Source organism: Neodiprion fabricii, chromosome 2 (assembly GCF_021155785.1).
Source record: "Neodiprion fabricii isolate iyNeoFabr1 chromosome 2, iyNeoFabr1.1, whole genome shotgun sequence".
Classification (NCBI taxonomy): Eukaryota; Metazoa; Arthropoda; class Insecta; order Hymenoptera; family Diprionidae; genus Neodiprion; species Neodiprion fabricii.
Window position 1 is genome coordinate 7,183,193 of NC_060240.1, and position 21,433 is coordinate 7,204,625.

General features: G+C 36.8%; 2 protein-coding genes across 5 annotated transcripts; one reads left to right on the forward strand and one right to left on the reverse strand.

Annotated features, from left to right (window-relative positions):
- The first annotated feature begins 11,178 nt into the window (after positions 1-11,178).
- Positions 11,179-15,615, forward strand: LOC124175466 (probable kinetochore protein nuf2). 2 transcript variants are annotated; one of them, XM_046555757.1, is made up of 9 exons: positions 11,179-11,380; positions 11,690-11,854; positions 11,963-12,107; positions 12,287-12,495; positions 12,688-12,834; positions 12,987-13,222; positions 13,632-13,820; positions 13,900-14,062; positions 14,160-15,615. In XM_046555757.1, exons 2-9 carry the CDS (start codon positions 11,699-11,701, stop codon positions 14,208-14,210), a joined length of 1,296 nt encoding a protein of 431 aa, XP_046411713.1. In that variant the 5' UTR covers positions 11,179-11,380; positions 11,690-11,698; the 3' UTR covers positions 14,211-15,615. The 2 variants fall into 2 exon arrangements, with proteins under 2 accessions (XP_046411713.1, XP_046411712.1); XM_046555756.1 differs by having other exon boundaries at positions 11,181-11,380; positions 11,683-11,854.
- LOC124175465 (hyccin) lies at positions 14,887-21,402 on the reverse strand. Of its 3 annotated transcripts, none has more exons than XM_046555754.1 (9): positions 21,301-21,389; positions 20,667-20,782; positions 20,438-20,572; positions 19,939-20,064; positions 19,511-19,728; positions 19,169-19,315; positions 18,869-18,999; positions 18,638-18,754; positions 14,887-16,936 (listed from the first exon to the last, which is right to left on the reverse strand). In XM_046555754.1, the coding sequence occupies exons 1-9, from the start codon at positions 21,302-21,304 to the stop codon at positions 16,407-16,409; spliced, it is 1,524 nt and encodes a 507-aa protein (XP_046411710.1). In that variant the 5' UTR covers positions 21,305-21,389; the 3' UTR covers positions 14,887-16,406. The 3 variants fall into 3 exon arrangements, with proteins under 3 accessions (XP_046411710.1, XP_046411709.1, XP_046411711.1); XM_046555755.1 differs by adding an exon at positions 17,656-18,148 and having other exon boundaries at positions 16,802-16,936; positions 20,667-21,402; XM_046555753.1 differs by having other exon boundaries at positions 20,667-21,392.
- Positions 21,403-21,433: the final 31 nt, after the last annotated feature.

The following is a 21,433-nucleotide window of genomic DNA, read 5'->3' on the forward strand; positions in this document are numbered from 1 at the left end:
CAATTAGATTGTGTTTGTAGCCGTAATTAATGTCCTTGGGGTACCGGATCCGGGGTGAGGATCAAATTGACCGCGTCGCCGAGCCGGTCAGCTTCGGTGCATCTTCGATCCCCGCCGTTTATCGATTGTCGATCATCTCGTGATCATCCCATCCTACTTTCCAAATTCTACCGAGGTCCTCGAGTTTCGAGCCGCGTTTATGCCCTGAATTCCTTGGACCCGACGCGGACGCGAGAATGTCTTTGACTTTGAAACGAATTGGCGGTGCGTTCGTTTTGTTATAAATTGAAATCATTTCTTCACCTGACACGTCATCGCAACGTTCGCAAGGTTATCGAAGATGTGATTTTCTGAACTGGAAATTCTTTCATCACTGCGTTCGGGTCGTACGTAGAGTTTTTTCTCATTCCCCTTGGGTGCGGAAGGTTGTAGGACGACGTTATAAAATGATAATTTCACGGGGTCCTGATTTCTCGGTGATCACGAACAGCATTCCATATCTGATGCAATGAGTGGCTTGCGAACAGGTGGACCTTACAAACGTGTAAGGCATAAGGTATATTATCCCTTATTCTTCGAGTTTCGAAGGAAATTAGTTTAGCCTTGTATTTCTGGCCTCGATTTCCCCGCTATTTTTATACCCTGCACGAACAATTTATCCCGAATCTTTTTCGCAACAAAATAACTGTACTCAAAGCTTCGGTCTTCCATTTACAGTCGAGTCCCACGGTAATTAGATACGTGACAAAGTTTCTGAAAACGCGACTGCCACAGAGCGTGGGTATAAAATGAATTATTAGTATCTGCCGAAGAAAAGCGGCGAAGCTTTTCGCGTGGATATACATACAACGGATTACGAGTTTACAGCTGGTTCTGAGATTTTGCTGAATAAAATAAATAGACAGTCAAAGTTTGCCCGAGTTTCACCAAACGGCTGTATTTGCACGCTGCAAACAAAGCGTTATTGTTTCTCCAAGATTTTAATCTCAACAACTTGAGGCAGAATTGAGGATTTAAATTCACGCCAGAGAACGGAAACGATGACAAAGCTTGCAGGATGTAGCAGTCTGCAGGTTTGACGATATGAAAATTAAACGAAGTATATTCGGACCACGGTTCAAGATCCATTTTTCAGGTGCAGCAGAAAAATCTTCCATTGGTCGGTAAACGAATCGCCGTACAGTCAGCGAAAGATAACCACGCTATCTCGACGAACTATCCTCGCTAATAGATTCGATATTAAATCAGCTAATTGACAATACCGCAAGGCTTCCCTACGCTAATTGCAATCCAAACGGTACCGAGCATACCGCATCGGCTGAATAATTGTTCATACCAAACAAGAAGCCTGCGCCGGTCTCAACCGCATTGAGATCAATTATTTCCGGTCGCAAATTATGCATCGCGTGAGAAACATTGTCGGTAGAAAGACGAAAAAGTAAAGAAAGAAGAAAAAAAAAAATAAAAATAAAAATAAACGAAAGAAAACGATCCTTCGATCCTCGGGACGATGCACAAATTTTACAAGCGTGATGGAAATATGAATGCATACGATTCGGTACCTTGGAAGCTGCGTGAAGCTCGAATCGAAGAACGAAAGTTGACTGTGTGTCGAGCTCGCGGAGTTTTCCTACCCTCGTTTGTTGTTATGCAGATACTTGCTGAAACGAGTTCGAGAGGGATGGTGATGCTGCGTGCTGGTGACTCGGCGCCGGTGTGACTGAGCTTGCAAGCACGCGACCACTTTATATCCATCCTCGGCGGCGCGGGCGTCGGGACGCTCGAGGGTGACCGTCGCCCCCTTTTCCCTCCATCCCGAACACCCTGGACGCCCCTCACACCCCTAAATGCCCGCCACCACCGCCGCTGAGTGTCGGGCGGGTGGGCGCGAAGCAACAGGACACAGAGTTTATGGGACGGAATTGAATATTAGCCGAGCACAGCCACCGCGATGCGCCCGACAAGGAAATCAAGTAATTACACATCTTCCCCGGCACTCGATGCACTTGCCTGCCGTCTATTCTTCTACCGAGAATTGTTTCGTAAAAATTTTACGCGAGCAATTTAACACATTATGTCGCAAGGATGAATCCGCCTGCATACATGCAATTCTGGATATATTTTCAACCAAATCCGTTTGCATTTCGGCAACTGGGAATACACTCGCGGAAGCAAATTACGCTAACACGTACGTTGAATTGCATAAATTTAGGCGGATTTCGTTGTAATGTATCCTGAATTGCATAAATGCAGGCGAATTTGGTTGTAATGTACCCTGAATTGCATAAATGCAGGCCAATTTGGTTGTAATGTACCCTGAATTGCATAAATGCAGGCGGACTTGGTTGTAATGTATCCTGAATTGCATATCTGCAGGCAGATTTCGTTGAAATTTACTGTAAATTGTAACAAATGCAGGTGGATTTATCTAGTATCTTAAATCCTGAAAATTTCCGTGCATAAACATTGCCACGCAATAATGATAATGGATAATTGACTGAAATTGTATTCGAACGAAATGATGAAAAATAGTAACGTAACTGACTTTTATCCATACACGGATTGTTTATTTGTTGAGATATTCATTATCTTGAAACTGTATTATGGTAACTGAGTGCTATCCTCCGAAAAATTCAACTACGACAATTCGGGGCATACTTATTGTGAGCTGGTCACGTCTCGTTGAAAGGTAACGTTATTTCGATTTGGGTTAATCAGGGTTTTCAAAAAGACCAGAGTATTTGCAATTTGTATAAAAGGTCTGGACGAAATTTCGCCGTGCACGTAGGTACAGATAATTCTGCAAGAATTCTTCGTCGCTTTAACTTTAACGTATTTCAAACCCTTTTTGTCGTTCGGTTACTTTATCGCCTTTTGTCCAACGAGAGATAAAATAAAAATACGAACAGATTGAAGAGAGTTCTTTACACTCGGTTAACCCGCCGTTGATATATTTCTGTGAGTACTTTTATGTATGTTTCATTGGCGCGTTATAAAATCGTTTGCCAATGTTTCTGGAAGAACGAAACAACACAATATACACACAATAAAAATAAAACAAAAGCGTCAAATTTTGTTTCTTTTCTTTTTTTTATTCGTTTATTTATTAATTTTTTTTTTTTTTCTTGCAAAACAGTCAGATAATACTCTGAGTGTATAAAGACCGCGGGATGAGTTTTGTCAAAAATGAATGATTGACGTGAGATTAGAGCTGACGGAGCTTAACGCGATATCCCATTATCAATAATAATGAAGCGCAATCAGTTTTCGACAAACAAGCCATGGATTACTTTTCAACGAGAGCTAATAGATATTTTATACCCGGAAATTCAGTTCGACACTTTCAACCTCTGGGATCGATATTACAGTTTCAGATAACAATTTACCTTTTACCTTACACTGAGTAGCAGACGAAATATCCGTCCTTTCTATTTTAAAATATATGCACATAACAGCAGCGATTATAGAATTCGAAGATATTTCCCAAGGAAACTGACCTGACGAATAATTGTAATGAAAAAAATTTTTTTACCATAATGCCATAGATCGGGATGTTTTATATTTCAAATCATTTACGTACTCAACACTTCATGCCGATTGGAATTGTTTTTTGAATTACGTCTTCCTTTTTATTATCGCACTGCCACACGTGAGCAAATTGCGTTTCGGCTTTGAAGAAGATATAATATATTAATACAGAGACTCGTTACGAAGGTGAGAAAAACTGGAAAACCGGGGGAGAAGAAACGAATTAAGATATGCGGATACAATGCGGGCTCCCAAGTGGAATCAGATGTGTCGAATCCTTGGGAAAAGATGAGAATTGAATTTCAATTCCGTGTACAGGCCATCGGCTGTATATTTTAATATACAATAAAGGCAATAAGGTGTTCGAGCCTTGAATCGGAAATTCGAACGTAGAGAGCTTTTCACTTATACGTTCAGTAATTTACTGGAATTTATTTCATCTTGCACAGGAGGCTATTAAATCGTTAAAAGGATGCGTCGTGTGTACAGTTTGAGCTATAAAAAATAGCAAATAAAAAACAAAATAATAAGACACAGATTTAAAAGTATGGATTATTATAAAGGTAAGCAAGTTATATTCAGTTTGAATAGAATTTCCTTGAGGCGGGGAAAAAACGTTGAACTTACTCGATTCCTCTATACGATCGAAAAATAAAAAATAAAAAAATGGGGCAAGAATTGTACGACATGTGAATGCGGGAGTACGTTTCCTCCATAATTTTCTGAATATTTCTTCCCTCGGTTCACCCACTACTTGAACATCGATCCTGTGAAGAATTTCATCTATTACAGTTACTAGGAGAAAAAAAAACGCTACTGGAATTCAGGTTTGCTTTCTTTCAACAGCGGTTTGAAAATGATCAAAAAAAAAAAAAGAAGATTTCAGATTTTATTACAATTAGTAACTGGTTAGTGTAGACCGTGTAATATATTTTTTGGTTTGAATGGCAAACTCAAATCTATCTTTCTTTTTTTTCTATCTTTTTCTTTGCGGATTACTACATTTTTTCAATTACTCAGTGTTTCACCAACAGACAGTAGACCTTCTACGTTTCAGCTGTGAGACTAATTCTCTGTTTCTGTCCAAAACTGGTGCGGTTTTCGGCTGAGGTAAAAAGTAGAATAACAATCAAAAAGCACGAGTAGAAATTTCTCACGTTTCCTGTCCGTCAAACCGCGGGTGAAATAACGACGAAACGCGGTAAATGTCGGAGACGCATTACTCTTACGAAACCTAGAGTGCGCCTATTTCTCGGGGATTAAACGGCAACAGCGACACTCCGGACCCCATAGACATATCTCGGCCACCCGCAGAGTCAGTCACTTCCTGGTTACCGGTTCCTACTCTCCTCTTAATTTCTCTTTTTGCTAACGCTTAGCGTCCGTTTAGCCCAGCCGTTGATACGGGGATCGGAATTCCTTTTAACGGCCCTTAATCCTTTCGGAACTGAATTAAATCTAGCGGTGGACAATTTTTTTTTTTTTTTTAAACTTATTCCGATACCGTATCCTTCAAATAAAATGTCTGACTTTTTTCAGAATTTTCCTCAACTTTTAACAATAGTTACACGCATTACAATGGATACGTAATGTTTTACAAGTTTTCAGGCGAAAAATTTAATCTTGAACAGCCTTTCAAATTAAAAATGACATTTTTTCGAGTACTTAAACCGCACTTTTTCAACTAGAAAAGATACTTAAATAAAGGCGCAGTCTTGAACATGTTTAATGTAATTACCGTAGTGGATATAACAAATTTGTTGAAATGAAAAAATATGCGAAAAGTAAATCCCAGTGAGTTTTCTCAGTAGTTATATATCGATTGAAGATCCATAAATCTGAAAAACTTATCCAGTTGTAGCAGTTTACGCCATAACAATTAATATAACTCAAATAACGGCCGTGTTTTACTTTGCGAAATTATACGAATTGTTTTCTACGAGCTGCGGGAGATTTAGTGAAAAGCACGTCACTGCATCAATGGGTTGAAAATTTCTCTCTTAGATTTAACGTGTTATTATACGAAAGGATACAACAACGAATGTTTGCGAAGCAATTATAACGTTTACAACTGTGTAACCAACTTAATACAAATGTGCATCTGAATTTTCATGAAAGATAAGGTGAACTCGATAAAGTTTACGACACATTATATAATACAGTGAAATTTAGGACGCCTACTAAATTTTAGTGAACTTACTTTCGTTTTCAACAATATGAAGATTTAAGAAGCAGGCACACCGGAGGCAGAATTTCAATCAAGGAAACAAATACACACGACAGCGGCTTATGACGTATGTCGCAATTTGAATACGTCCGGCACATAAATGCTTCTCGTTTATCTACGACGACTGGAAATTTGTAATACATTCAAGCTAAAATTATTCGAGCTTCCTCGTCTCGGAAACGATGCGTTGAATACATTATTTGGTCTTCGAAAAAATTACGTTTTTCATAATATTACTCGTGAGTGAAATATTACAGTAGTAATTGAACTTGGTGAGAAGAAAAAGAGCAAACTTTACCGAAAACTGGAGAAAAAAAGGAACGCATCAAGGTTATTAATTTAAAAAAAAAAAAAAAACAGTTTTCACTATTTCTAGAACAAATTCTGCATATTACGAACTAATTGTTTTACCAACAAAATCTGATGCGTCTTTTTCTCCAGTTTTGAGCAAAATCCGTTCTTTTATTCTCTCCGTGAATCGTCGATCTTGGAACCCATGGTATTTGGAAATATTAATCGAATCGAATGAGACGAAGAAGAAGCTTCGAGTTGTCATAACCGCGGCGTTATTCTGTTAATCGAGACAGTTCTAAGTTTGAAGTAATTTGCCGATTTGGCAGGAGGAGTAATCCTACAAACTTCCCGGGATAATTATCACATCTTTAGAGGGTCGCTGGGGCTTTATCGGATTAACACGAGCGCGTCTTGACGCATGGCATTGCTTCTTCCAAAGGGTAAACTAGCGAGCCATCGCTAGCCAACCGTGAGATTACCTTCCCTCAACCACGTCGCTGATCTTTCGAGTGAGTCGAAATACGATGGCTGTCCTGAATATCATTCGGGCTTTCCGGATCGCGGGAATATCGGTTCTCATATGCAAAAACGGGAGCCATTCTAATTTCAAAAATAAAACTACGATCGATCGACAAAGTTAAACTAAAGGGGGGATAAAAAAAAAAATGAAAAAAAAAATGTTCACAAAATATTTCATCTCCGTTGGCACCTTTTTTTACTTAGTATTCCGTGCGAATGGCTCGATCAAAATTACTATCGTCGTTGTTGTTTTGTTGTATTTATGGACAGCAAATGAATTAATTGCTCATCTGCGGTAAAAAGTTTCTGAATGCTATAACATTTTAGTAAATACAATCTACTCGCCGAGTTACCTGCCCGGTAAATTGCACTGATGAATTTCGACTGTCTCTACCTGCATTAGAACTGACCTGTATAAACTGTCGGGAATTAGTTTGATCGAGTCGCTGTATTTCTCTGGCTGACAACTATCCTCGCATTCGATCAAAGTTTGAATTTCCAACCTAATCATCTTTGATTCTTATAACCGCTTGCTTCACAGGTCAATTCAGTGATGCGTATAAAGATGAAGAGCTGAGATCGACTTTCCGTTCAATTCGGTTCCGCAACTCCTGTCAGTTCAACCACGATGAATCGATTTCCCATATCGCCGAGATTGTGCCATCAAAAACGGTTCGAATTACGTGAATATGTTCGTTATGATCACGTTCTAAATAGATTCACAGTCCTAATTTGAAGCAAGCGTTGTTCGTGCATGTCTTTAAGATTTTTTCGTTCCGCAAAGTGAAATCCATAAAAAGCATGGTGCAGGTATCGTCGAGATTTGCACAGATGTTTATTCATCGGGTAGCCGTGTAGAATTTTGGTTGGCTTTGCAATTCTGATTTCTACAACAGAATTATGATACACGCAGGTATGTATATATATATATATATATATTATATATACGTATACGTGTGTACACATGTATTTACTCGTAGGATAATTTATCGCGTCTCGTATCTCGGTGTTTTCTCCGTCGAAAGCTTTTACAATGAGCGTTTAAAGCGTAGAGGCGAAGCTTTGAATCGGCCACAATTAAGCCTCGCTCTTCCGGTCTGTGTAAAACCGTTTAATTCTCTATTAGCAGGCGACAGATTTAATTCAAAATCCACCTCTAATGTGCATACCGATGTCTAAGTATATGTGTATTATACACAAAGTACCGACTCTGCGTAGAGCCATGATTGCCATGGAGGGCGAACGCGGGGAGACAAGGGGTTGACATAACGAGTTGTATGGAATAATAACATATTCACCATGAGCTTGCAAAGCTTAAACGTCTCGCTTCCGTCACCTTAAGCCCTTATAGACTCACTCCGATCTATTAATTCACACCGTGCCATGCGGATTATAGATGAAACCTATAATCTGTGTGTGAGTAAATTACAGGTAGACGGTCGGGAAGTGAAATCGCAGCGCAAATTTCGCGTCGCGATTAGAGGCGACCCTGAATCAACGTTGATAACATCGAACACCGTAATGTATAATTATTATTGATATATATTGATTTGCTTGTCACTACAATTCACACTCCAAAGTGGCTGTGTAACTATCAGACAAGTCAATAGCATCGTCGATCCGATCGAATGGCTTCTTCATTTTCACAGACGAATCGAAAATTCCTTCCATATCTGGTTATTCCACAGTGGTCTAAATTCGTTAATTTATACGGGAACACTGTGATTTATATCGGTGAAAATAAAACCGGTTTTCGTAGTGACAAAAACATGACTTGTATGCTGTAGTTTCGAGTTTCCTGATTTTTTTTTTAATTAACGGAACAACAGACTCAATCCGGTATCGCCCTTTTCAATCCAGTGATTTTCAGGCAATCAATAATAGCTACAGCTTTGAAGTATTTGATATTGCAGAGAACGTCACTGCGCGTAGGTAGGTACCAATTACCGCCATAATGGCCGAAAGATATTCGAATTTCAAACCTGTTCATTTTCATCGTTATATCCCAAGTGCCCCGCCCGATTAGGTAACAGACTTGTTATTTCGCGCCGGATAACCAGTCTTTTAGTGTGTGTAACTGTATACATATACTCATGCAGAGAGTAAACGATAGCAAAGTATATGCATGTTAAAGAAGAATAAATGAAATTGAAAAACAAGGTATCTAGAGCGAAAAGACAAAATTGGAAAGGAACAAAGTCACGGTTCAGAGATACGCGTATAGCTCATTAAAATTTCTAAATAATTATACGCTGTGAAGAAGGTCCTAATTGCTTGTTAACTTATGCAATAATAAAACCTGAGACAGCCGCATGCCAAAGCGAAGGTAAACGTAAGCGAGAAAAAACAGAAGAACGAGAAGAAAAAGTGAAAAAGAATAATAGGGATTCGATAAATAATAATAACGATGTGATCTTTAGGGAGACAAAAAGTCTCGCGCGCTGCTAACGATTCTCCGCCATCAGATCTTACGGTAAATATCTGAAGGCATCGTCAATTACGTCAGTCATTCTCGAGCTTTCTTGTATGCTTCACCTACAGAGCGGCCGAGTCACACGTGACCCTTAATTCACCTAACAAGAGCACCGAGTAGGCAACAGCTATACATTGTTATGAGAATTTGGCCATCAAGTCTTAGAAGAGATATGAACTCATGAGGATTCATACGTATCTAAATGTGTTTTTATAAAATTAATATGTTGAGGTATGATACTGAATCCGTTCTTAAAGGGTCAATAATAGGCGGACAAGACTTCCAGATCGTTCTATGTATTCACTTTAGAAATTTAACCGCAAAGTTCTCAGTGCAGGGGACTTTTGGCGGCAAAATCTAAGGTTGTGGAGAAAACATATCAAGTTGACGAAGATTCAGATACTTGCGATCGGATCATGTAAACGCAAGCATGAAATAACTATTTTTAGTATTCGCTTCGAGATCCTGAGACAGAGGGCATCTCTAGAGCACTCTAGAGTCTTTATGAGATCAGATTCGGTTACCGGCAGTAATATTCCGTAAAAGCAACAGGTATTCGCGGTATGCATCCGATTGGATGAATATCTCACGCGCAAAAGGATTTGCCACAAGTCTGGAAGAAACTCTCTATGCTTGGATACCCGACATTTCGACTTTGATGACGTACTTATTGAGCCACAATCTTTCCGTAATCGCTAGCCGATTCCGTAGTAGGTAGCCGAAATTATATATGTAAAATATGAGAGGCAGAGCAGGAATATTTTATATAGTGAGCTTTTATTGTAGTGTTTGAAAACTGGGAATTTTCTTTCAATTTACAAACGTTGCTATGATTCTCAAATTCATCATCGTTACCAAATAAAAATTAGAAATCGCTGACTAACAATAATGTGGAGAAATGAGCCATCAGAAAGGATCGGGGAAAAATGCAAGTTACTTAAATAGTTCATTTCTTGCTTCAAAGCTTTTCGCGCGTTTATTCAATTGCTGATCGGCTATTTTTGACATTTGTATTGTCATAATTTTATACCGTCAATAAGTAATAAATGTTTGAAAATCTGTGCTTGCCGTTCTCGTGTCTCGGATGTACCAGCGCCCTCTGACAAGAAGTAGGTTTTTGGAACGATAAACGGACGTCGGTAACCAATCCATTCTCATATAGTAGAGCTCCGCTATTACCACCGCACGCTTTCACCTGCGTTGGCCGGGGTTTGCCCTTAGTTAGTTTAACAATCTTCAGTCAATGCATTGACTGAAGACTGTTAAGGACGATAACCCTAATGGGGATTTGTGTCTCAGGATAGCATGTCCCACAGCTCCCTCCGATAAAGAAGCTACCGGATTAATAGCAGGGGTTCTTAAGGCGCGAGTACAATGGTGGGTCACATTGTCGTAGTCGTAAACGTAGAATGTTGGAGAATAGGTTTGACTGTATACTGTGTACAACGACAGTACCGTTGTCGTAAAATGAGAACGTTGCGTCAACTTTTTCTAACTAAGTTATGGTTTCGTTGTCGTAGTTCTAAACCGCAGATGTTGGGGATTAGGCTTGACGTACTTAAGGCTTTAGTAGAAGTTTAAAAATGTAAATTTTCCCAACAACGACCAGGGCACAAAAGTAGGACAGTACAACTTCCGTCCACGAAGTGCGCTTTCAAAAATACTATTTCAATTATTGGTGGTGATGGAGGTAAAATTAACGCTACCTATGATAATCAGGAGACTGTGGTTGTTACCGTTGTTACCCACAATGGTCCTGCATTACTGCTGGTTATGATGAACACTTCGTAAAATGTTTAGTGTCGCAAATCTTCTCTTTTCCTCTGAAGCTCCCTCAAAAATCGATGTACTGATAAAATTTCTATTACCTTTTTTTATTTGTAATTAAATTTCTAACAAATTACCATATGCATAGCCGGCCAACATAGTCTTATTTTATTGAAACCTGTCGTAAGCCTTGTTCCGTACATCCGTCCTATAAGTATTATTTTGGACGAGTTTTTCAATTCATTTTTTGATTGACAAAATGTCAAACCGCTGTATTTACTGTAGCAATCCTAGAACATTGGCGCCATCTATGCCGAGTTTGACGAATATGGACCCTCGTTATTCCACCAACGGCAACCTTTAGCCAATGTTATAATCTATGGAAAGAGACAACCGGCCGTTAAAACGCAGCGGACGCTTGCATTTAAATCGTTGGAGAAGTGTCAGAAATTGTGCCACTGACTTAAGAGTGAAATATTGAGCACAAGCGACTATAAATCGTTTTAATGACTAGAAATTAGATAACTAACATTCAAGTTCGTGTGGCAACTATCATCAAAAAATTATAAACGGTATGTTTATGCGATATTGAAATTGTTACAGTATTATTTATGTTTGTCAAAATTCATCGACATTTCACCTGATTACACTGATCGACAAAAAAATAACCAATAACCACCATACCAACCGTTTTTTTTTATGTGCCCGCTTAATGTCAAATATATACGTTGTCGTATATTTTACTAGGTATTCCAATGTAGTCAAACATTTTTAATATTTTTCTGTTGATACTTATGAATGTAAGATACAAAAAATGTATGATTTAATTTATGGCAAAAAACATTGTTGACCAGTTTTATCTTTGTTACTCAAGTTCTTAGGTTTTTGCCATGGATAAAGATGTTGAAAAGGTATATACCATCCTTGTGGAAACAAATTATCCTGTTTCTCTAGAGGAGGTGAAAAATCCAACTTCAGAATGCATGATAAAAGTTGTCCTGACTTTCCTATCAGGATTCTCAATTGACGGGAATACAATTCAAAGAGTAAGTGAAAAAATAGTGTCAGCAAAACCAGGAGCTTCTTTATTTTATATTATATTTTATATTATTCTATATTAACATTCAATATTTCATGTGTTGCAACAATTTCAGGCAACTTTCGGACAGGAACAAAACTTGTCCTATTCAGAGACTTACCACGAGATAATAAGCATAATCAATTTACATCAAGTGATGGTGAAAATATGCAACCAGATTTTTATAAAAGATTTTTTTATCACCGATTTGTCCAGCCCAGGTACACATCTCGATAGATTTATATCTTTAGCTTCTTGAATCCTCTTTAAAAAAAGAATTATTCAAAAGCGATCATGAAGATATTTGTTCTTCATCTCTAGATCAAGGTCTTTTTTCGCTTTAGTATACTCTTTGGTATTTGAATTTTACAAACACTCCAAGCTGAGATTCATGTTACAGGTCAGAAGAGAGCTAGGAGATTGATTGGGACACTAGTGAATTTTGTTCTCTATGCACAGAATAAATCTGAAGAACTAATAGAACCTTTGAATACTATATTGACGAGATTGAATACTTTGAATGAACATGTGGAAAAGAAAGATAAGAATATGCAGTTTCGTAAGGACATAGTACTAGAAAATTCCAAGAAATCAGCTCATAAAGAAAAAGTAATACTATATGTCATGTCTTGGAGAGATTAACTTGACTTTAAACTTGGTTAATTATCCAAACTATTCATTATAATATATTTGACTCTTTCACGAAATTTTGTGAAATTGTTCCTTTAATAAAAATCACAGACAAAATTAGCTTTACTACATCTTGTGATGTATTTTTAAATATTTACTGCGATTTTATAGTATGTGAAACAAATTCAAGAGATAAAAGCCCGACTTGAGAAAAGAAATAAAGCTCATGCTACTGACGAAGAACGAGCGCAAAATGCCAAGTTGACCAAAGAGAAGGAACAACAAAACCATGAATCAATTAAGCAGCAACTTTTTAAGGTACTATAATTTCTATGTAACCCAAAAACCATGAAGGAAACCTCCTTTCATCAAAACAATCGAAGTTTGTACATGTAACAACATAATAAGTTATAAAATGTAACTGTCTAATTTCTACTATCGGTTTAGAAGAGTGGTTTATTTTCAAACAGATAAACGAAAATATAGCTGAAATGGAATCTACAATTGTTGAGTCACCAGAAGAATATGAGGCACAACTAGCAAATACAGGGCAGCAATGTGCTGAAAAAGAAGAGAAACTTCAAACACTGGTAGAAAAACTGCGCGCAAAGATCGAGCTAAACAGTCAGTTTGAAAAAGTCAAAGATTTCATTCTTCACGAGCATGAAAAGTTTTCTAAAGTGCAGGATGTTCATCATAAATCTGTGTAAGTCATTCAGATGACTATTTGAACAATGAAAGTCATATCTAATATTTCTTTGGTCATATTGAGTAAAGGGAAAAAATGTTTACGTGTCTTTTTTTCAAGTGCTTTGTACTTAAAGTAATCATTTCTGCAACAGTACCAAAAAACTTGTGTGCCATACTTTTGTAACTAAACTATCGAATGCATAATGGCGGCGAAGTCTCTGTACGCCTCGTATATTTGCAATATTCGCCTTGCAAACTTAGACTCTGCTTCAAGAGACCTACTTTGTCTCCTTGCTACACAATCTACTTTTATATCTAAGACAATCCTCAATTTTTTTAGATAAGATTTTATTTAGCCAGAACTATTCATATTAGTAAGAAGAAATCGTCTTTCATTTCAATGCAATGCATTTGTTGGTATATAGGGACCTGGATAAAGTACAATCTGAGATCTCAAAACAACTAAACGAAATGCAAGATAAGATACAAATATTGCGTGAGGAAGTGGCAAACCCAGTTAATGATGACAGCGATGCAATAATGGTCAACGAAGCGCAAGCTCAATGCCAGCAGCATCTCGCACCACAGCGTGAAATGCATAACAAATTACTGAGGTGATAAATATATCAACACTTTCCTTTTTTATTGGTGGATAATTATACGTTGTTGCAATGTGTCTTTTCCCACTTATAGTCGAAATGAAGAAGTTCAAAATAAGTTCGAAGAAGCTTCAATTCGTTATCAACAATCACGTACAAAAAGAGAATTATTGAGTAAAACAATCACGAAACTAGAAGAAGAAATTGCCCATATTCTGAAGGATTATCAAGACATGTATACTAGTGAGATACAGAAGGTATTTCCTCATATTTTTTCAGTCTAGTAGTCAATTGAATTTTCAATGAATACGAAACATCTATGAATCACTTAAATATTCACCAAAATAATTTCAGGAAATCGAGATTGAAAAACTGTGGACGGAGAGAACTCCGATAATTAACTAATTGCAACTAGAAGCCGTATTTTTTCGAAATCATGAAAGACAAACACAGCAAAGTTGTTTGATTTTCTTTCTGATACCTCCAGTCCAGTAAATCTTTTGGATCTATAGGAGTAAAAACATTATGCCTGAAACATTGTAATTTCCTATATCAAGCTTATGATAAGGAAGTTCATAATTTGCTCGATTCACTTGCTACAGTTTATTCGAAGAAGCTATAATATAATTCTACAAGAATCTATGATTACAAGTAATGATTACAAGAGAAATTTTCAATCATTGTTCTTGTGTACATGGTGCAAGATTTCTATTATATTTTTATTAATTTGAAAATGCTTCAGACTGTGATATACGGCAAAAAATAATTATTTTCAAATGTGTAACAATAATATTTCACATAACGGTAATAAATGCTCAAATTTTTTAGACAACTCTGTGTAAGGAATACGTAATAATTTGTAGCGCTACAAACGTAACCAGTCATTACCCTGGAATAATGGACACCCAGTATTCTACACATCCTCTTACCATTGATGATGTCTCAGACCTAAGTTATAACATAGGTATGCAGAGGAAATGAATAAGGACTTGGTATATATCATACCATAACTTGTTTCTCCGAACAAAAACTTTTTTTCCAATCCTAAGGAGCAAAAGTAATAACTAAATAAGGGAATGTATTGAGAGATTATCGTGTATAATTATTTTATGCAAAACAACACCCCTATAAAATAATAGGTTTCCTAATTTCTAAAATAACTTACGAAAATTATAGAAAATAAATTAAGTTGTTTGATCATCCGTATAACAAATATAAATGAATATAAATCAATCAGCAAAACTTAGTTTCCAAAATTGAAACACTTCAAAATAATGTCTATAATATTTTTGTTCTAATATCGCTGCTTCACTTGTTACTTTAGTTTGAGTAAATAATACGAATAAGTAACAATGCCAGCAGTGATAAAATTCAAGATTAAATGATTCAGTCAATGAATGATAATGATTATAATGATGATAATAACTTGAAAAATTTACATTGAAAAATTTACATTGAAAGATCAGTTTTCTACAATCGTCTTGTAAAACGTGTCAATATTAGCATAATCTTATTATTCCCTTAGCTTGGTAAGTAGTAAGCTTAGTAGAGTACGTTATTCCAGTTGTCTGTGAATTCTATATGTAATTATAGATACTAATGTACGGGTGAAGTTTGAATTCATCGTTACCAAGGATGTACCGAGTGTTCGGTATTAATAGGAAGTTTACTATTATATTATTTCAATACATAATCCACTATAGATTCCAAAAGTACGGAAGCCGCTGAGACCTCACTTGGCTACAGACTACATTTCCACCAATTAACGGCATGGGTCACTCCCTCACCATTCAATCAGCAAGAACCTCACGTTTCCAAGCCAAAATTACAGATCTGAGTTCGTTAACTATCTATTTAACAAAAGCAGATTACTCTATCGAGAAAGTGACCTATTCGGTCAAAGCAGGTGAAACATAAATTTGATGATTTTGAAGGTGTGTTTCTAAAACTTAATAAAAGTTTTCCGAACCAGAGCAAACTTTCCAATTTACCAATAGATATTAGTAATGCTTTTCTGATTTCAAAAGTTACCAATTAATTTCTAACTTTAATAAATCTATGGAATATTCGGTCGCAATAGGCAAGTTTGAAAATGCTGAAGCATCCCCACTGCCTTTAAATTTAAATTGGCTTAGAGTTGACCCGTGTCTTCGAAGAATAAATTTTTTTTTTTTTATCTAACAATAACATTTCACTCCAAGGAATGAGAGCTACGGGTATAATGTATATTTATATAAACTCAACAATGTTTGATTCAGGCTCTTACGCACGTCAATTATAATGAACAGCGACTGCGTGGCCTCGTCGACAAGTAATTGTTATATAACTTAAAAGTCAAGTAGAGAGAGAGCAACTCAACAAATCGTTTATTTATTGCAATTTTACATTCTTACTTATAGTTTTGATTAGTTGCTCTCTCCCTTCTGAATAAACTTTACTGTACTAAGAATATGGGATACCGTGCTACGTTACCCTGTATTACTTTCTGATAGGCCTCGAATTATTTTCAAAGTTCACACAAAACAGGTGTGTTTCGGATTCGCAATTTACTGATCGGTATCCTACATCCTTAATTTATTTTGATTCTGGATTTCTACAAGCTCATACAGAGCTAACTTGAACAGAATTATTCAACGATTCTGACTCACTAAGGTTTCTTAATGTTAAAGGTGTTTCTGAATTGATATCTTCTGTGACATCAGGAACTTTGACCAGCCGTTCGTTTTCAATCAAAGCCATACTGGAGTCTGATGCACTGGGATTGGTATCAGAATTTTTCTTTCTTGTGGAAATTCCATTTACAGAGCCCTCAACTTCTTGGCTGTCGTTGTTAAGCATAGAACGACTACCTTTTATGTTCTCTTTTGATGACATCTGTGATGATCCAATTTTTTTATCCTTATCAATATTTGTGACATAACCATTTTTCGCTGACTTTCCATCTTTATCCTTGGGCTTTTTTCCTAATCCAGGAAAGTTCGGAATTTTCGAGGTAGCCTTAGAATCCTTGGCCTGGCGCATAGAGCCAGCACGATTTGGGTCGCCTGTTTCCTGCTCTTCTGTGATAGAAACTAGGTTGCCCTTACCTTCTCCCCCTGAGTCATCCTTTGCTGTTTGAATTGGAATATCATCTGCACAAAGGAAAAAGAAAAGCATGTAACATTCGAAACATCTTTTTTTTTATTGATGAACAAAACCAGTGCCTGATTTCATCTTAAACATAGATGCAATCATTCAAGGAATTTTCTTTTACTAATCCATTTAAGGCATTAGGCACCATTTATTGATAGCACAACAGTGCCAAAAATTCTCGTAGCACTACAAATGAAAATGAGTAAGGAAAGCAGAAATGTAATTGCTAGCATTTTTAAAAAACAATGTAACAAAGCCAGTGTCTTCCCTATGTTAAAATTTCAATAGCCAATTTCAGTTACAAAGGAAGATTATATCAATAACTTGATCATTCAAGACTTCTTCATTCTAAAATCAGGCTAATGTTCGTCTACTTGCAGATGCCAATCATCTTGCTATTGTTTAGAACTACAATAGAGTGCAAATCTAAATACATCGACATGCAATTTCGTGGGATTGAAAGCAACCCTAAATCTTTGTATTTGCAGTAATGCGATTCGCATGAGTAGTAATCGGGGGTATTTGTATGTGGCGAATCTAAATTAAAGCCAACCCTTTGCCTGTGTGACGATAGCGGAGTGTAGATGGTGGTGCAGGTGTACAATTGCGTAGATAATTTGAATTGTAGGCATTGATTAGCCAGTAATTTTGCAATGTGGATATTTTGTTGAATGTATTTGATGGTGCGACAGCATCATAGATTAAAATTTGTTGATACCATGTATTTGTCGACAAAGCGGCAGTAGAACAGAGGCTAACCGGTCTACTATTGCCAATATACAAATTGACAGGCTCCCCGAGAACTTCATCCAGTCTCTGTTCTTCCAAAACTCTATAAAGACGAGCACCAGCGCTCATTCTACTCTCGCTAGGAGATACACTTCTGTCTTTAGATTCTTTGCGCAATCTTCTATGCACAGAATCCTGAGTACTCAGAGATTCAGCTTTCTTTAATTGTTCATCTTTCTTCTTCTTAGGAGAAGATTTGCTCGGAGAGCTTTGGTTGCTGTTTATACTTTCTCGCCTGGAACTATCCTTGGATGAGGAGGAATTAGCTCTATTTTGACCAATATCCTCCTCATCTGGAGAATTTTGTTGAGAATGTTTCCAAGGCCATGTCCGATGTCTGCTAGTTGGATTAACAGGCTGCTGTTGTTGGACGCTTACAGTTTGGGGCTCAGTCAATCCAAAAAATTCCTCCTCCAGATCGTCTAATGACACATATGTGCAACGAATGCACATCCGCTTGGTTTACTTATTAATTATGTTCCACAAAGCATTCAACAATCATCACAACTACCGTATCCAATTAAACAACTAACTAGACTAGAATCCAATTTTAATGTTCCAAAAATAAAGAAAGAAACCAATATCCCACAACAATAAATAACGTATCGATCGACCTTGTTAACTTGTTTATATGCTTCATGCACAAAGTCCCTTTAAGACAAATTTTTAATACCTATATTCTGAATTGCGGTAGTTCCAGAATATGTACACAGTTTATACAGAAGAAAATGAGTAAATGGATGAACTAACTGATGGAAGAACGAATATACAGAAAATAGTTATATGGTACAATTTGAAGCAGCGGAGAATTTCGCCCTGTCTATGATCAAGGCGTTATACTACAGTACATACCTATGCAATTTATTTGTACAAAAAAATGTATTTACAGTCAATATGAAAAATTTTCTTACCTGGCAACTTCTTTGTACGAAATGATGCATTGGTAATCATTGACTTGGACACTGTAACGGTAGCTGTTGCTGGGGATAGTGCAACACTGATGCCCATAGGCCCATCACCAGGTTGCCCTGAATTTGAAAAAAAAAGTGAGACATTTTAGTTACATGTTAGATTCTTCTGGAACATACATAATGCTGTTAATTTTTAATATTATTGCATGCGGATAAATTACTTGATCTTACCCGACGAGCCAGAGCTGCTGGAATTGCGAATTGCATTGGTCACCAACATGACGTCTGGGTATGCCTCAAAACATGCTCTGTTGTGAATGTCCTCAAGTGCTTGGCTTCCGACGTACCAACAGTCGTTGTACCTGAAATGACTCACTAATCAGAATGATAAAACAAGCAGCAAATATAAAGGTGTACACTCCGAACTTGATCAAATGTCAAAACTATATACAGTACATTTACATGGACTCTATTGCTCTCTAGTTCGTTGCAAATAATGTGCCATTTAGCTGGACTTCATTGCTTACGTACATGGCAAAGTATACAGCATGGAGAAACTCAAGGAGAAACTGAGCTGATACAGGTATGCGAGGCAGAAGCCTCGGAACAAAGCTTGAATCGCTTCCATATGATGATCTTTGATGGTGTCCTGGTTTTGTGAATCCTTGTGTCACAAGTCTGGAATGTAATTATGAAGGTGGTTATTTAAACGAGACTGCAATAGGTATTTTAAATTGAAAAATAGCAATCATACACAATCGGTTGTATCGAGCAAATTTGCAGAAGGATTGAATATATAATAATTGAAATTGCTTGTAGAATATGGGTACACGATTCACTTTACGTAACAGTATAATTTTACTATCAACTGACTTGGTAGCAACTTTTCCCAGCTGTTCAAGAGCTGATTTATCAAGACGACTGAGTTGTTGATTGTAGACAAAAAGCAGAGCGGTCATAACTTTCAATCTATTCTGAGCATTGAGGGCTTCGACTTGTGGCAATGGTCCCCAGCTGACAAGTTTAGTATTGCATTCTTCCAAACGACGCAATGCACTTTCGGTCAGCGAAGCTGGAGCCAAGCTCATTGGCTACAGAAAAAAAAATATATATCATCGGAATTCTGCATTTGTTAAACACAAATTGTTAGAAAATGTTCTAATAGATGCGAACGCGATCATTCAAACGTAAAATTGTCAGGATATCCATCAGATACCATAAACCAAAGAAAGCTAAACAGTGATTAAATGAGTTGCAATAAAAATGAGTGAACAGAATTCCGTTTTGTATTCATATCTGACCTCATGGTAGATTGAAGGCATAGCAAGTGATGGTAGTCTGAAAGAAACAGCTTTGGGCTGTCCAGACTCGTCGACCACTTCCAAGTTGTAAAGACCAATCAACAGCGTCTCTACAGTGCGGCAACTCTGGTAAAAGATACAAGGCCATACGTAATAAGGAGCTAGATGATGTATTACAGGTAATACATATACAATTAAAATCTGAACATACTATTTGCTGTGGATGAAAAACGAGATCATCTTTTTTATAAACAGAAAGAATGACACTTGATACTGTGTTACGTAAGGCTAATTGATACTTCCTTTAAAGTTGCGAAACATGCGGTTAGTCATAATCATAATTAGAAGGCACATTGTATATATGAACTAGAAATACACACGTTTCTTCATGTAATTTTGTAACTGCAATCTATAGACAAGCTACGAAAAATCTAAAAGTAATGTTTACATTATTTTTGAAAAGATTATCAATATTTTAGTCCCATTCAATTCACGTTACCTTTTTATCACCATGAGCAACAGAATTTAAATAAATGTATATCAGCGTCGGTAGAAACTGCAGTGTAAATCTTTGCAGTTCAATCTCTCTGGATCGATAAAAGCCATATAGTTGATTGCAGACCGTATCGACGAGCTAAAAAATTTAATAACAAGTATCATATATATAGATTTGCAAAAAACACTGTTCCCTACCATAAACTGAAAATAAGTTTCTCATGATGTTATACCTGGCTGTATTTGCTGCGCTCATCGAGTACGGCATAGAGAGCTCGCACTATCTCATTGTCTTGCGATAGAGTATTTGCAAATGTGTGTAACTCGGTAGGGGAAAGATCGGCACAATCTGCGAGCCATTCGTTGATCAAACTTTCTGTCATTCTCTTTAATATATTTCTTTATCAGTGATTAGTATTGTTGTGTATTTCTTGGAATTTATTTACTAATAATGCATAAAAGTACAGGATAGTTGTGTGAAAGAAGTTTTTTTTTTCTCTTCTCCCTTTGAAGATAATTTATCTTGGGTGGGTGGATGAAATGATTGGAATTAATTACTGATTTCGAATTAAGTAACTTTTTTAATATCAACAACTTTTTTTTTTCTTTTACTTATTCATTTCTATCACTCGAGGTATCACAGAAAATTTACACGCAAAATTTGATAACAAGTGTATAATATTATTTCTGTATACGCATAAGTTAAAATTACTGGCTTTGATGTAAAGAGAATCGCATTTACCACCTCCAGCGGTAAATTTCAGTATGTATATAGAATAATAAAACCAACAGGGTTTTTAAAATCTTTACACTTTTTATTTCAATGTCACATATTACTCTAATCGCGTTTGCTACTGTAATAATTACACATTACGTCTCATGACATCCTCAACAGCTCCTCATCGATGAGGCATGAATCGAATCATACGTTCACTACGGTCCACGATGTAGTTGAACCAACCAGAGAGAAACCTTGATATGTATGTATGTTACTTCTCAT